General features: G+C 46.8%; 1 protein-coding gene across 1 annotated transcript in view; it reads right to left on the bottom strand.

Annotated features, from left to right (window-relative positions):
• Positions 1 to 12,608, bottom strand: part of IL12RB1 (interleukin 12 receptor subunit beta 1) — a 91,592-nt gene extending 78,984 nt beyond the window's left edge. The window contains exon 1 of the mRNA XM_030219926.1: positions 12,454 to 12,608. Coding sequence (XP_030075786.1) covers positions 12,454 to 12,608 — 155 coding nt within the window. The remainder of the gene's footprint in view (positions 1 to 12,453) is intronic.
• Between the last annotated feature and the right edge of the window lie 3,446 nt (positions 12,609 to 16,054).

Below are 16,054 nucleotides of genomic sequence, written 5' to 3'. Positions count from 1 at the left end.
TGGATCTCACAACTATTCATGTTGTTTCAAATATTTTATAACAGGGCACCTAGGTTTGGAGGTGGAGAACAACCCAATTTAAGCCCATTTTATAAAACCACAAAGGTGCCCGTGTGTCTTTATAAAATAGTAGTACTAGCGCAGAAATTGCGCCTAGAGTGAAGGTGTGGACATGACACGTGCACAAGAGCAGGTGTAAATTGAGCATGTACTATATGTACACACAGGTATATATTTTATAAAATATACATGTAAATTGTGAATCCGCTTACAGTCTGCCCTAACGCCTCCTCTAAAGATTCTTGCCAGCTTACACCACACATAATTATAGGCGTGATCTAATTTTATACAACTAAAACAGCACTTTAGGCATGAAAAGAGTTTATAAGAGGACCCTCTTAGCCTGTCTGTGCTTAACCTCTCCTCAATCTTCTCCCGTCCTACAGTATTTCCTGCGCTTAACCTCTCCTACCCCATCTCTTCTTCATTCCTGGGCTCGGTCATAGCTCATGCCTATCAAAAACATTTAGCTGCTGCGGGATTGGAGAAAACTAGCCTTGACATTGGTTTAACACTTATCAGACAGTGTCCTTGACATGAGCAACACATCAGAAATTCAGTTCCTCTGTGGCTGCTTCCATAAAACCCTGTGTACTGATCTTGATCCCATCCCCCTCCCACCCCTCCATATGTGGGTGTCTGTGGGAGGGGGAGGGATCATTTGTCCTCTTCCTTCTCCTCCTCCCTGGATTAATGACTAATCATTTTCATAACTGTCTCAGAGTCAGAGCTATACACCACGTCATATTGCTTTTGCTAGGTTGTAAACCTTTCTGGGTCATTTTTGGAGTGAGGTGGCATTTTAATCGGAAAGATAATGCAATTTAATGATCTGATGCTTCCTTATGTCTTTCTGTTATGCACCTCTCCCCACTCATGCTGCCAGCCTTAGCTGCAGGAGGAGAACACAGGAAACTGGGCAAAGGTTTCTTGAGATTCAGTGGCATTTGAATCTGCTACCTCTGCTGGGAAAAGACAGCATTGTAGGTAGTAAATTCAAAAGACCTAAAAACCATGCTATCAACAAATACTACTACTACTACTTATCATTTCTAAAGCGCTACTAGACGTACGCACAGTGGTGTGCTGGAGCAGGCTCTCACAGGCTCGCAAGAGCCGGTTGTTAAGTTTTTAAGAATTTTGGGAGCCGGTTGTTAAAGTATGGCCCTCCATGGCTACTTTAACAACTGGCTCCCAAAATGTGGGCTTGGGCCCCCTGCTGAATTCTCTTTTACTTTGCTGGTGGGGATGCTGAGCCCTGCCAGCCAAGTAAATAGACTACTGCTGCTCCCAGCTCCTTGTTTCCAGCTCTGAGCAGCAGGCTAGGACTTCTCCAGCATGTGTGAGAATTTTCAGCATGCTGCTCAGAGCAAGACCTTGGGAGTGGTGGCAGTCCATTTATTGGTTGCCAGCAAAGGTATGCCTAGCGTGCCCGCACGAAGGGAGGGAGGAGAGAGAGGCAAGTGTTGCTCTCCCCCCACCCCCACCCGGCCACCCCTGGCCCTTCCAACTGCAGAGCTGGCTACGTCCGGAGAAAGAGCCTGTTGTTAAAAATTTACCAGCACACCCCTGCATACGCAGCACTATACACTTGAACATGAAGAGACAGTCAAATAATTATCTTTCTATTTTTAAACAACTTGTAAATATTTCCCTGAAGATGTTGAGTAAAACTCTGTGCGGGGGGTGGGGGGAGTCTTAATTTCAAAAGGAGACATTTTGTGGAAGGGCCACCCTTTAATTATGTAGCACTTGGCTGCCTTTAAATAGTCCGGCATTGAATATCTGGGATCAGTACCACTGGCAGCAGCTGTGCTGCCTGCCACTGGCTGAATATCATAAGCACAGAAGTACAGAAGTATTGCCACACTGGGACAGACCGAAGGTCCATCAAGCCCAGCATCCTGATTTCAACAGTGGCCAATCCAGGTCACAAGTACCTGGCAAGATCCCAAAACAGTACAATACATTTTATGCTGTTTATTCTAGAAATAAGCAGTGGATTTTCCCCAAGTCCATTTTAATAATGGTCTATGGACTTTTCCTTTAGGAAGCCATCCAAACCTTTTTAAAACCCTGCTAAGCTAACCACCTTTACCACATTCTCTGGCAATGAATTCCAGAGTTTAATTACACGTTGAGTGAAGAAAAGTTTTCTCTGATTCGTTTTAAATTTACTACTTTGTAGCTTCATTGTGTTCCCTCTAGTCCTAGTATTTTTGGAAAGAGTAAACAAGTGATTCACGTCTACCTGTTCCACTCCACTCATTATTTTATAGACCTCTATCATATCTCCCCTCAGCCATCTTTTCTCCAAGCTGAACAGCCTTAGCCACTTCAGCCTTTCCTCATAGGGAAGTCGTCCCATCCCCTTTATCATTTTCATCACCCTTCTCTGTACTTTTTCTAATTCCACTATATTTTTTTTTATATAGGGGGATAAGTTACTATGACTCAGAACATTCTGGAACTTTCTTCCTTTTCTACATTGAAGGTGGATCTCTTCCCTGAGCCTCCCCCCTCCCCCTTGCCTAATACCTTCTTTTCTATTCTTACAACCACCTACTCCTATGATTTCACAATAAATTGGACCTGCATAGCTGGGGTCTTGGACTTGACAAGCTTTTATAAAGATTGCTATCACTTGATGTGGAGGAGGGACTCTCTGGCAAATGCAGTTACCGAGTCCTGCCTCTTTCTCCTACTAAGCATTACACAATGCTGTGGTTTGCACTGAATTTGATAATCATAAGTTAACCATGTGAAAAAGCCACAAGTCAAATAATTTCCCTTCCACCTGCTGAGCATTAAAACACTTCATGCTTCTGTAAAAAAAAAAAAAAAAAAAAAAAAATTGTGAGGTGGAAATGGTTGGGGTGGGGGGGCGGGGGGTAGGGGGAGATACAGCACCTACAAATTTGATGGGCCTTTTTGAAGAAATTCACCCAAGGTGGTGTATAGCAAGCAAGGATAGCCTGGTCATAGGCAATAAGTGATTAGAGCAGTAACAAAACATTCAATTAACACTACACAGTCCTGAGTGGGCCGGTGCCTACCCGCTTTAGGCTCAGGCCCACTCAAAATTACTTTCGCATAGGGCCCTTTTACCATGGTAAAAGGGGGCCTGTGGTGGGGTAAGCCCTGGTGCTACAAAAATAAAAAATATTTTTGCCATGCCAGAAATAGGGCGTGCAGGGAGTAGGATCTATCATCGAGCTCCTGCAGTAGCCCAGCAGTAGTCCCGATTTGGTGTACGACAATGCCGCGGTACCGAGGCATTCTGAAAGGGCCCCATATTGTGACTGGCAGGGATTCCCAAGCCCTGCCAGCTGAAGACGTCCTCCTGGCTGGAAAACTTGCAACCTGGGCATCTGGTAGCTGTATCCCTGAGCCACTACCATTCCCCACTCCCGCACATGCTCAGTTTTCATGCATGCGCAAAACTGAGAACATGCAGGAGCAGCAGTGGTGGCGCCTCGGAGACACACTACCAGCTGCCCAGGCTACAAATGTTTCAGCTTGGAGAAGGTCTTCTGCTGGCAGGGCTTGGGAATCCCTGTCAGCTTAGGTATTTCTATTTTTGGTTGTGGATGGCCCTGGGGGGTGAGGAGGGCAGGGGTGTAGATAAAGTTTTGGGCCCACCCAAAATCAGCTGTCTGGACACAACACACAGTAAAACCTCTTAATAGACAGCTCGGGGGTAAGCAAGGTGCAGCATATAGATATGTAACCTGGGTCTTACAGCCCACTTGCTCAGTTCAGTTCCACTCAGTCCAAACCAGGCCACAAGCTAAAATTTTACCAGATGAGTCAGGGGACCACACATACCACACTCAACAGTTCCAGTTTTCCTGCAGTCGAGCTTGGGATTGGGTCAACGGTCCAGAATAAAGATCTGGGGTATTGGGAGTTTGTGACAGCCTCTGTGATATTGCTCTGCTCAGTCAAGAGAGCAAGCATCCCTGCTCTCACCTCCAAGAACCACACAGCACTCAGATGATTTCAAAATGCAACTCAACCTTTACTGTAACTCATGCAACGGACAGTCAATAACACAATCCTTCCGAAGTCAGTCAGTTTGTAATAACTTCAACGCCAATCCACTTTTCAATTATCCAGTTATACCTTTCTCCCTTTGTGATATATTTACAGCAGTATCTCCAATCTCCTGTTATTTACATATGTACACCTCTTTTATTACCTATCCTGTCGGGCCAGTGATAATCCAAGGCTGCTCCAGTTACTCCGGATATCAACTCTAGTTACTCCGGATATCAATCCCACTCCTTCAGGCACAGACCCTTTAGGCTGTCCTTCTTCTATGGATGCACCTCGCAGGGCTGCACCCTGGCCTTGAACAGGCTTCCCCTGTTCTGAGTCCTGCCTCCAGGCTGGATTCCCTTTATCCACCTGAAGTTCCAAATTCCTTTCCCATTGCCACTTCTAGGAGTGGCAAGGACTCCTTTTCCTCAGCCTGGGTTTATACTGCACTCCAGGATCCCCCTCTGCTCCCAAGGGTCCTGGTGGGGGGTATAGGCAACCAAAGACCTCATGCTCCCCTCAGTGCAGTGGCGTACTGAAGGTGGGGCGGTGCGGGTGGTCCGCCCTGGGTGTAAGCTGCAGGAGGGGTGCAGGGAGCAGCAGCGCGGCTGTCGGCTCTGCTGGTTCCCAGCTCCCTCTGCTGCTACTTCCTGTTCTGGGGCAGAGGGAGCAGGGAACCAGCGGAGCAGACAGCCGCACAGCTGCTCCCAGCACCCCAGCAGGTAAGAAGAATGCACCCGGGGGGGGGGGGGCTTGGAGGTGATGCACCAGGGCGGGATGCTGCACCTGGTGGGGGAAGTCGTGCTGCACCCAGGGGGGGACGGACAACACTGCACCCGGGGGGTGCACAGCAGCGATCCGCCCCAGGTGGCAGCTGACCAAGGAACGCCACTGCCTCAGTGATCTTCGTTTTTATCAACTATCAGTCTTCCCATACTGTCACTGGAACCCAAGAACATATTTTCTCTGCAACTTATTCCAATGTCACTTCGCTTGGGCTGGGCTTCCTCCCACCCAGGGAGCTCCCAGCTCTCCCCCCAGTGACTCCAGAGTGCTGACACCAGACACTAGTAATTCCCATATAATGGGGGATTACAGACAGATAAAATAGAGTAGCAGAAGTTTAGATAGAAGATAAGTGTGACTAATTAAAAAAAATTGCACATGGAGCCATGAAAGGTGCATGTGTTGTTAGCAAGTCCTGCTGGGGTAAATGCAGTAAATGTAAGCATCTGCTCCTTCCTGGCTAGCTCTCACTATTAGAGATGGGTCATCAGTGGAAGCAAACTTTGAACAATCACTTTCTTCAAGATTCTGCAAGATTGTAGATTGCAGCATATTTTGCACATGCAAGGAGAGGAAAAAATCCACGATAAAAGCATGAAACTGACTTGGTTCTATTTGCAATAAAATGTTTTACTGAAACAGAAAAGGCTTCTTTAACTTTCCTGCACATGTGTGTATGCAAGTTAATAGTGTGAAGATTTCCACACACCATTAGAAAAAAAAATGCATCTTGCAAACACGTCTAACATTTGTGTTTGAGCAGAAAACAGTGTAAAAACCAGTGGCGTAGCCAAGGGTGGGGCTGGATGGGCCCAGGCCCACCCACTTTGGGCTCAGGCCCCCCCAGTAGCAGCACACCTATGATGTGGCTGGCAGGGATCCCTAAGCCTCACCAGCCAAAAACTCCCAACAACTGTCCCTCCTGCATACCTTGTAAATAGCAGATCTTCGCCTGCAGCAAGCAGAAGCTGATACATACTATTCGGACCAGCCCCATAGCCTTCCCTCTGATGTATTTCCACCTGTGCAGAAACAGGAAATTGCATCAGAGGGAAGGCTGTGGGGCCAACATGAGCAGTGTGTATTAGTTGCTGCATGCGAGGGAGGAAGGATGTTTGGGAGACCAAATGGCATGCAGGCGAGAGAGGGAGACACCAAATCACTTGTGGGACAGGGCAAAGTTATTCTGCCCACCCATCCTGGGCCCAGGCCCACCCAAATTTGGCTGTCTGGCTACGCCCCTGGTAAAAACATTTTCAGTCTTACATGTCCATAAGCAGTATTTTTCCATATGTTTGGTTCAGTTACAGTACAAACAATTTTGTAGGTGAAGGATCATATTGTGAATCCACAGAGACTCCGGCTTAGGGAAGGTAGCTGCTGCCTCTCATTATCTTCACTTCAAATCTACAGCCTCAGTACTAGAGTCTTTTCTGTAGAAATAATGCATTAGCGTTCTTTTCTCCTCAAACTAAATCATTCACTGGAGCACCCATAGTCAGAGTCAACTGACTAGTCATCAGGACGAGACCCCAAAACACTACTTCAAATTTTGGTGAATTCATAGAACAGTAGTTCCCAAACCTGGTCACGGAGGCACTCCCAGCCAGTCAGGTTTTCAGGATATCCACAATGAATATTCATGAGTGATGGGGGTGCATGCAAATCTCTCTCATGAATATTCATCCTGGATAACCTAAAAATTTGACCGGCTGGGGTGCTTCCAGGTCTTGGTTTGGAAACCACTGTCATAGAAGGATCTCAACATTATTATTAATTAATCTCTATGGCAGGGGTTCTCAACCCAGTCCTCGGGACATACCTTGCCAGTCAGGTTTTCAGGATATCCACAATGAATATGCATGAGATAAATCTGTATGCATTACCTCCATTGTATGGTTATCAATAGAAATCAATCAAAATAAAACATGGAAAAGAAAATAAGATGATACCTTTTTATTGGACATAACTTAATACATTTCTTGATTAGCTTTCGAAGGTTGCCCTTCTTCGTCAGATCGGAAATAAGCAAATGTGGTAGCAGATAGTATATATGAGAGAAACATCAAAGCATTACTTTGACTGTCTGACAGAGTGGGAGGGTGGGGGTATGCATGGGGACATCAAAGCATTTCATTGATATTCTAAAAGAATAGGTGTTGGTAGGTGAGAGGAGGGTAATAAACAGAGAAATAAACAGAGAAATACAGCTTATGGTTTATAATGGGTTAGAAAACCCAGATCCTTATTAAGTCCTGTTTGTTGTGTGTCAAAATATTCAATCATTCTTATTTCAAAGGTCTTACGTTCCTGTATTGTTTTAAAATTACCTTTCAGTATTCTTACTGTGAAATCACTGGTGCAGTGTTGTTGGTTTTTTTTTTTGTTACATTTGTACCCCGCGCTGTCCTACTCATGGCAGGCTCAATGTGGCTTACATGGGGCAATGGAGGGTTAAGTGACTTGCCCAGAGTCACAAGGAGCTGCCTGTGCCTGAAGTGGGAATTGAACTCAGTTTCTCAGGACCAAAGTCCACCACCCTAACCACTAGGCCACTGCTCCACTCCAGACTGTTCTGGTCTTGCGAAGTGTTGGCCCACAGGGGTGGGGGCCTGACTGGCTCCATTGTATGGAAATCTTTTTTTTTTTTTTTTCAATTTTTTTTAATCATTTATTTATAATTTTTTCATTTTACAAGGATCACTTGCAAAACAGTAAAACAGAGATGATTGTACAATAAAACAATATTAAAAGAAAACAATCTCAACAAGATAAATGGATTTTAACCAATCTTTCTCTTTCTTAGACCACAAAATAAATAGGGAGAGTGAAACAAGACAAGGAGATCAATTTAAGCAACAGCAAACAAAGAAAACGTGGTATTAACCCGATTATCCCCAGTTATTATTTATCTAAATCATTATTCCACATTGATCATCTGGTTGGTTTCTTCAAGACCATAACGGTGCATAGTCCATCAATTTCATTGGAAAGATACTTATTGTCCAATATTAGTGAAAGTAATACACCTGATTTCATTTTTTCCCCTTTTAAAACCAGAAATTGTTTAACAATACAAACCCTTGAATCTCCAATCCAATTCCCGCTGATTAAAGTAATCCCAGTTTCACAGGCTTCACTCCTTTTGAATTAATATATTAAGAGGAATCATTTCAGAGGAAAAAAAACATTAGGAGTCATACCCGGAACTCTGGGAAAACAACAATCTCGATATTAATCATCTGTAACAATATTCATTTTGTTCAAATTTTTCTGGTCTTTTATCATTTTCAAATCTTAACCATTTCCTACTTCATTTGCTGTATATTCTCAAAGGATTCGATTAGATTATCCATGTGGCTCATCAACAAGACTATATCTGAAGCAAAGTCATTCTCTACCACCATCAGGTCCTGGAGCACCCTCCAGATGACATTCAATGCAACCTCCACGGGAGCCAAAAACTCCAAGCTGATAACTCTTAAGGGTTTAGGAGTAGCACCGCCGACATGGGTTCAGCTGCAAACGACTTCCGTTTCAGCATACACTCCTGACTCACTCCTCCACTCCTTTGGGCATATGGTGGTTAAATGATTTTTGAGCGATGAAGTTGTTTCCAGGTCCAAGAGCATCGACGCTCCTTTGTCGACGCTAATCAAAGGACTCATCAACCCAGTCATCTATGGGCAGCTCGTCACACAGTGGTCCCACACTTGCTGCACAGGGGACAAAACGCTGGTCATCGGCGGCTGACCCCCCCATTGTCCCCTTCCTCTGTTAAGGCAACTGCAATGCAGAGAGGAAATTTCAAGTGAACAAAAACTGAACTTCAGAGGACAGCTGGGCCGTTGAGTGTACGAGCTTCAGGTCACCATCTTTCCCCTCTCCCTAATTTGGGACACTCTTTGTCTGGTTTCTCCTCAGAGGCCTGTCTGATATGGGTAACCCTTCAGCATAGCCCTCTGAGTCATTGAAACACGGAAGCCCCTCCACCACTTACAAGGTGGTGTCCCTTCGGAGGGGGTATGGAAATCTTTATGGAAATTGTATGGAAATTTTTATGGGTATCCTGAAAACCTGACCAGTGAGGTGTGTCCTGAGGACTGGGTTGAGAACCTCTGCTCTAAGGCCTTTGTCCTTACTCCCAGTCCTTCAGGGCTGTCACAAGCCAAGTTTTTAGGATAGCCCTAATGAATATGCATGAAGAGGTTTGCATACAATGGAGGTAATAGACATGCAAATCTGTTATGCATATTCATTAGAGATATCCTGAAAACCTGACAGCAGACTTCCAGGACTGGGAGTGAAGCCCAGGGTTCTACGTGTAGGGGATATTATAGCTTTGGTCACTGGTCTCATGTTTCTTTCTGTGATATCTGATAGGCCTCTTAGGAGAATTCGAGGGAAGCTGGGGGAAAAAAACAGAACACCCTAAACAACTTTTTTTTTTAGGGGGGGGGTTATCAAAAGGCTTTATGTTTCAAGGGATGTTTTGTCTCCACATGAGGTTATACAATACTGTGCACCTAAGGTGCAGGCCCCATTTCCACTTCAATGATATATCACCTTTCTCTGCTTTTTCCAGTAGAAGAAGTGGAATGCCAGGCCTTCACCTGTGTTTAAACGACAAAACAGCAGATCGTAGGGGTTAAATACCAAAACTATCCAAAGTTTATTCACCACACATAACACAATAAATACATAAAGAGTTCAAAGCCATACCAAGGACTTTGTCAAGGCTGTTAAAAGACCCAGAGATGTAGTCAAAATATGTCACCTACTAGTAAAAGCTTCTCTTCATGTAGCAACAGCAAGTGGTGAATCCTTAAATACTTAAAAGCCTGACATGGCATGTTTCGCCCTACCAAGGCTAATGCTACTTGAAGAGAAGCTTTTACCAGTAGATGACATATTTTGACTACACTTTTGGGTCTTTCAATAGCCGCCCTTGACGAAGCTCTGGAAGGGCAAAACATGGCTGTGTAGGGTTTTTAACTATTTATATATTTATGTGTGGTGAATAAACTTTGGATAATTTTGGTTTTCAGTCCCTACTATCTGCTGTTTTGTTGTTTATTTTGGATCTTGTGGATCATCTGCCCTTTTGTTTTCTGGGACCTTTCCCTGTGTTTGACAGCTTCCATTTAATCCAGAGCTACTAAGTTACCCCGTTCCAGGAGGGAGACTTTTTGGCCAGTCCTGATTTTAAAATTACATTCAAAAGTAGTGTGGAATTTGTAGTCCCTGATTCTACCCATTAAAATCAGTGATGCAGGTCCCATGATGCATCAGGACAGGGCCGTGCCGATGCGGTAAGCAGGGTAAGCGCCGCAGGGGAGCGCCCACCTCTGGAGGGCGCTGCCGCGGTGCTTACCCTCGCCCCGCGCCGCCGAGGCCTTTAAATCTTTTACCTGGTCGCAGCAGCGTCAGTGAAAGCGCTGTCGACGTCTCCCTTCCCTTGCACTCATTGGTTCCCTCAGTGTCCCGCCTTCTTCTGACGTCAGAAGAAGGCGGACACTGAGGTAACCAAGAGCGCGAAGGGAAGGGAGACGTCGGCAGCGCTCCGCTTTCACTGAAGCTGCTGCGACCGGAAGTAAAAGATTTAAAGGCCCCAGGGCGCGGAGGAAAGAGCAGAGAGGCATGGATGGGAGGGCAGAGAGACAGGCATGGATGGGAGAGCAGCAGCAGGGCCCAGGGAGAGGACAAATTGCTGGAAGGGGAGGGGAGAGAGGAGGATTGCTAGCTATGGATGCAGCAGGGAAGGGCAGAGAGGGACAAGGATGGACATGGGGGCCCAGGGAGAGGACAATTTGCTGGAAATGGAGGGGAGGGGAGAGAGGAGGATTGCTGGCTATGGATGGAGGAGGGAAGGGCAGAGAGGGACAAGGATGGACATGGGGGCCCAGGGAGAGGACAATTTGCTGGAAATGGAGGGGAGGGGAGAGAGGAGGATTGCTGGCTATGGATGGAGGAGGGAAGGGCAGAGAGGGACAAGGATGGACATGGGGGCCCAGGGAGAGGACAAATTGCTGGAAATGGAGGGGAGGGGAGGAGGATTGCTGGCTATGGATGGAGGAGGGAAGGGCAGAGAGGGACAAGGATGGACATGGGGGCCCAGGGAGAGGACAATTTGCTGGAAATGGAGGGGAAGGGAGAGAGGAGGATTGCTGGCTATGGATGGAGGAGGGAAGGGCAGAGAGGGACAAGGATGGACATGGGGGTCCAGGGAGAGGACAAATTGCTGGAAATGGAGGGGAGGGGAGAGAGGAGGATTGCTGGCTATGGATGGAGGAGGGAAGGGCAGAGAGGGACAAGGATGGACATGGGGGCCCAGGGAGAGGACAAATTGCTGGAAATGGAGGGGAGGGGAGAGAGGAGGATTGCTGGCTATGGATGGAGGAGGGAAGGGCAGAGAGGGACAAGGATGGACGTGGATGGGAGGACAGGACCCAGGGAGAGAGAAGAAATTGCTGGAAATGGATATAGAGCAAGAAATGAAGAAGAAAGGAGGAAAGTAAAGAAATAAATGGAAAGGAAGCCCTGGAAATGGAGTTAAGAGGACAGATAGCAGCAGACTCAGATACTGGGCCAGCATGATCAGAAAAAGAAAGTCACCAGACAACAAAGGTAGAAAAAAATCATTTTATTTTCATTTTAGCGTTTGGAATATGTCCACTTTGAGAATTTACATCTGCTATCTTATTTTGCAATGTATAGCAATTTGTTTCTAAGAATATTGCTGACAATTCCTGTCAGTGTAGCAAGTGGTGAGCGATCATTTTCACCGGGGGGGGGGGAGTGATCATTTTCACGGGGGGGGGGCCCCAACTGATAGTCTGCAGGGGGGGCGCCAGAGACCCTAGGCACGGCCCTGCATCAGGATGAGGTTGTCAGAAATTCAGGACTGGCCTCAAATCTCCGTCCTGTCACTGGGTAACTTAGAAGCTCTGTTAATCCTGCATAATTATGGCAGGAGACTGAAACAAGACCAGGTGAAGAACATCATTTTGGAAAGCCTGTAGGGAGGTTAAGGGACCCATTCAAAGCCACTGGAATCTGAGGTTCACAGGGATCTTTTATCTCCCCCTGCTCCAGCTGGTAAACAGGAGGCCAGTGATTCTTAAGTCACTCCTCAGTGGTCAGGATATTCACAAAAGAGAATGGATGAGAAAAATGTGCAGTCTATGGAGGCTGTGTAAGCAAATGCAGACATTCATAGGTATTCGTTTAACACACCCTGAATGCCAGATCAGTCAGGACTGGTTTGAGAAACACTAAACTGTGCTGTACAGGCAATGCATCTTGATATGCCCTCTAACTCCCCAACCCCATCTTTATCACTCCAAATCCATCTAGAATGTACCACATGTAGTTTACATATCTTTCTCTGTGGTAAATAGATGTGGTGTGATACAGAGATTTGGTTACCTTATCTATGAAATAAATATCTTTCTGAAGCTATTATTCACATAAAGGTAATCAAAACCCTGAAGTTTCAACTTTGCTATTCTTACTGTAAGTCTGCACTTGCAAAGAGATACTGAATATATGGCATGAAGGAATCACCTTATGATTAGAGCAGCAGGCTGAGATCCAGGGAAATCAGAGTTCAAATTCTGCTTATGCTCCCTGTGGTCTTGGGCTGTTACTTCACTATTGCCTCGGATACAAACTTCCTGAGCAATATTGAGGCCATGGTGGTCAATGTTTACTGGAGGCATTTTTTAACCCAGATATTCAATGCCAGCACTGATCTGGGAACAGTGCTGAGGCAGTACCTGGAAGTAAATCAATGTACCGCTAATATTCAGTGATGTACCCGGATAGCTAATTAGGCATCATTAGGACTGCTTTGGACACGGTCCTATCTGCCTGGTTAGTTATCTAGGTTCTACCATTAAATATTGATAATGTCCAGATATCTTCCGAGTCCACCCCAACACTGGCAACTGGATAATGCTTCAGCAGTCTGCTCAAATATTTAGGGGTCCTTTTACTGAGATGCGTTGAAAAATGGCCTGCAGTAATGTAGGCGCATATTTTGGTTGTGCGCAGGATTATTTTTCAGTGCACCTGTAAAAAATACCTTTTGGGGGGGGGGGGGCAAAAATGGATATGCGGCAAAATGAAAATTGGCGCACATACATTTTGGGTCTGAGACCTTACCACCAGCCATTGACTTAACAGTAAGGTCTCACGGGTTAACCGTGCAGTAACAGTCAACGTGCGTCCAAATGCCGATTACTGCAAGCGGGCCAGAAATTTAAAACATTTTCTGACACGTGTATCGGACGTGTGTCACAAATGAAATTACTTCCCGGGCCATGCGGTAGCCGGCCGGTCAGAACTGGCGTGCATTGGGCGCATGTAGTTGCTTACGCAGCTTAGTAAAAGGCAGGGTCGCCGAGAGACTAGGCCGGGCCCAGGTCAATGCTGCCCCGCCTAAGCCCCCCCACCGCTGCCGCCCCCCGTCGCACCCCCACCGCTGCAGTCCCTGGTCTCACCTGCCTGCCTCCACGGCTCCGGGCCCCCTGCATTCAAGGCGGCAGTCGCAGATTGCCTCTCTTGAGTCGCAGATCGCCTCTCTTCTGGCCTTCCCTCCCTGTGTCCCGCCCTCATCTGATGTAACTTCCGGTTTCCGTGAGGGCGGGACATAGGGAGGGAAGGCCCGAAGGGAGGCGATCTGTGGCTGCCACTTCGAATGCAGGAGGCCCGGAGCCGAGGAGGCAGGCAGGTGAGACCGGGAACTGCAGCGCCGGCGGCCTGACCCCAGCGCCGGGCCCCCCTTGGATGCCCGGGCCCGGGGAATTTTGTCCCCCTGCCCCCCCTCTCGGTGGCCCTGGTAAAAGGACCCCTTAGTGGTACTATCCAGGTACGTGCTGCTGAATAGTGCTAGAATAGTGTGGATATTAATCAGCTCAGAATGCTGAGGGCTTTAGCTCAGGAACCAATGGGGCACTTTTACTAAGGCATGCCGAAAAATGGCCTCCACTGATGTAGGTACTTGTATTGGATGCGCTTTTTTTTGGCCGAAAATGGACTTGCAGCAAAATAAAAATTGGCACGCGTCCATTTTGGCCCTGAGACCTTACTGCCACCCACTGACTTAGTGGTAAGGTCTCACACGTTAACCGGGTGGTAATCATCAGCGTACACTGTAGATTACCGCCACGTAATAGAAAATAAAAAATATTTTCTGCCGCGCATATCGGATGCGCATAAAAAATGGAATTACCGCTGGAAGCACGCGGTAGCCGGGTGGTAGTTCCAAATTGATCCGCGTTGGACACACGTAGGCGCCTACGCACCTTAGTAAAAAGGCCCCAATGTGTTCACCAGAGATGGACACAAATTGTACTTAAATGTAGTCAAACGAATGTTAATGAGGTAATTTGCTATGCCTTCTCAATGCTCAGAGAACAGTGCGCAAACAAGCCCTGTTCTTACCACTGGAAGCCTACTGCCAGCTCGGAGCTGGCGGCGGGCATTTGAAGAGAGGATTTCTTTTGATTTTCAGTTTAAAATCTACCAGTTTTGATTTCTTTTGAAAGCGGAAGAATGCCCGTGCAAGTTTGTAAGTGCCAGTACTGAGAAAGAAATGTGCGTGAGTCCGAGCAAATCCGAAAGTGCACATTGGTGCCTGTTGACTGCGCTTCAATATAAGCCTTCCAAGTTAAAAAAAAAAATTTGAAAAGCTTATATTTAAAGGAGCAGAAAAGCAGTGCCAATGTCTGCTTCACTTTCAGGTTTTGCCTGGCATTTGTGCACAAGAGCTTTGCTTACCATGAAACTCTTCTGCGCATGCGCCAAGCATGTTCCCCTTTCACTTTTACAGCATGTATATAATTTCAATACCATTTCTTTTGAGAGCTAGTTTTCTGCACTGTTCTGTCGGTAGGGGGTGTGAGCTGCTGGCTTTAGCATGGGAGTTTGGAGCATCGGCCCCTTAGATTGTAAGCCCTCCAGGAATAGGGAACTACTTCCTCTAACTTGCCTTGAGTTTTTTCCTCAAAACGACAAGAGCTAAACACAATACAACAGATTCTTATCTCTGCAGTAACAGGACATTGCATTCTTTGTTCAGTGGTGTTCCTTGGTTGGCTGCCACCTGGGGCGGATCACCGCTGCGCATCCCCCCCCCCCCCCGATGCAGCAACGTCCCCCCCAGGTGCAGCACTGTCATCTCCCCCCAGGTGCAGCGCCTCCCCTGGCACATCACCTCAAAACACACACCTCCCCCACCGGGTGCATTTGCTCTTACCTCCTAGGGTGCTGGGTGCAGCCACACAGCTGTTGGCTCCGCAGGATCCCTGCTCCCTCTGCCACAAAACAGGAAGTAACATCAGGGGGAGCAGGGACCCAGCGGAGCCGACAGCCTTGGGCTGCTCCATGCACCCCCCTCCCCACAGCGTGCACCCGGGTCAAACCGCCCCCACCACCCCGCCACTCTTGGTACGCCGCTGTCTTTGTTACTTGCCTTATTTTCTTATAGCAGGGACACTGTGGCCTGTGGAACAAGGTTAAGTTTCCAAGTTATTAGGGACTTTCTATCCCGCCCATCAAACAATGTCTGAGAAGCTTACAATCTAATCTTAAAAGTCAGACGAATATATCATAACAAGGCGCACAAAAACAGCATCTGTGAGGGAAGGAGAAAGGAACTACATAATTCCATAGGAAAGTGGGGGGGGGGGAGGGGGGAAGCACAAAAAGATCAACTCAGTATTCAGTATTGTTTCTGGCTGGTGCTGCGTGGTTAGGTGTATGCATCCTTATATAAGAACGTTTTAAGATCTGATTTCAATTTGGGAAGACATGTCTGGAGTCTGAGATGGGGTGGAAGCATATTCCAAAGTTTGGGTCCTTGTACTAAAAATATCATATTCTACATGGTGTCAAGAATTATCTCCCTAAATGATGGAACAACAAGTCTGTTTTGGTGGGTAGATCTGAGTACTCTTGGAGGACAATAAGATTTTTAAAAAGCCATGGGCAAAAAAGCACGCCCGTTGGCATTCTGCATTGGCCCAAATTAATGCCTCAGCAAACTGCCCCGTGCCCTAAAAAATATATCTCTGGTGTCTAGTGGGACCCCCTTGAACCCTCACCCTGCCCTCCCCCCAGACCCTGTACCTTACATAAAGAAGCGATGTTCACTCAACCTCTT

The sequence above is a fragment of the Microcaecilia unicolor genome, chromosome 11, assembly GCF_901765095.1.
Source record: "Microcaecilia unicolor chromosome 11, aMicUni1.1, whole genome shotgun sequence".
NCBI classification, from domain to species: Eukaryota; Metazoa; Chordata; class Amphibia; order Gymnophiona; family Siphonopidae; genus Microcaecilia; species Microcaecilia unicolor.
The sequence above is the reverse complement of the archived record's forward strand: the minus strand, read 5'-3'. Positions and strand labels throughout refer to the sequence as shown.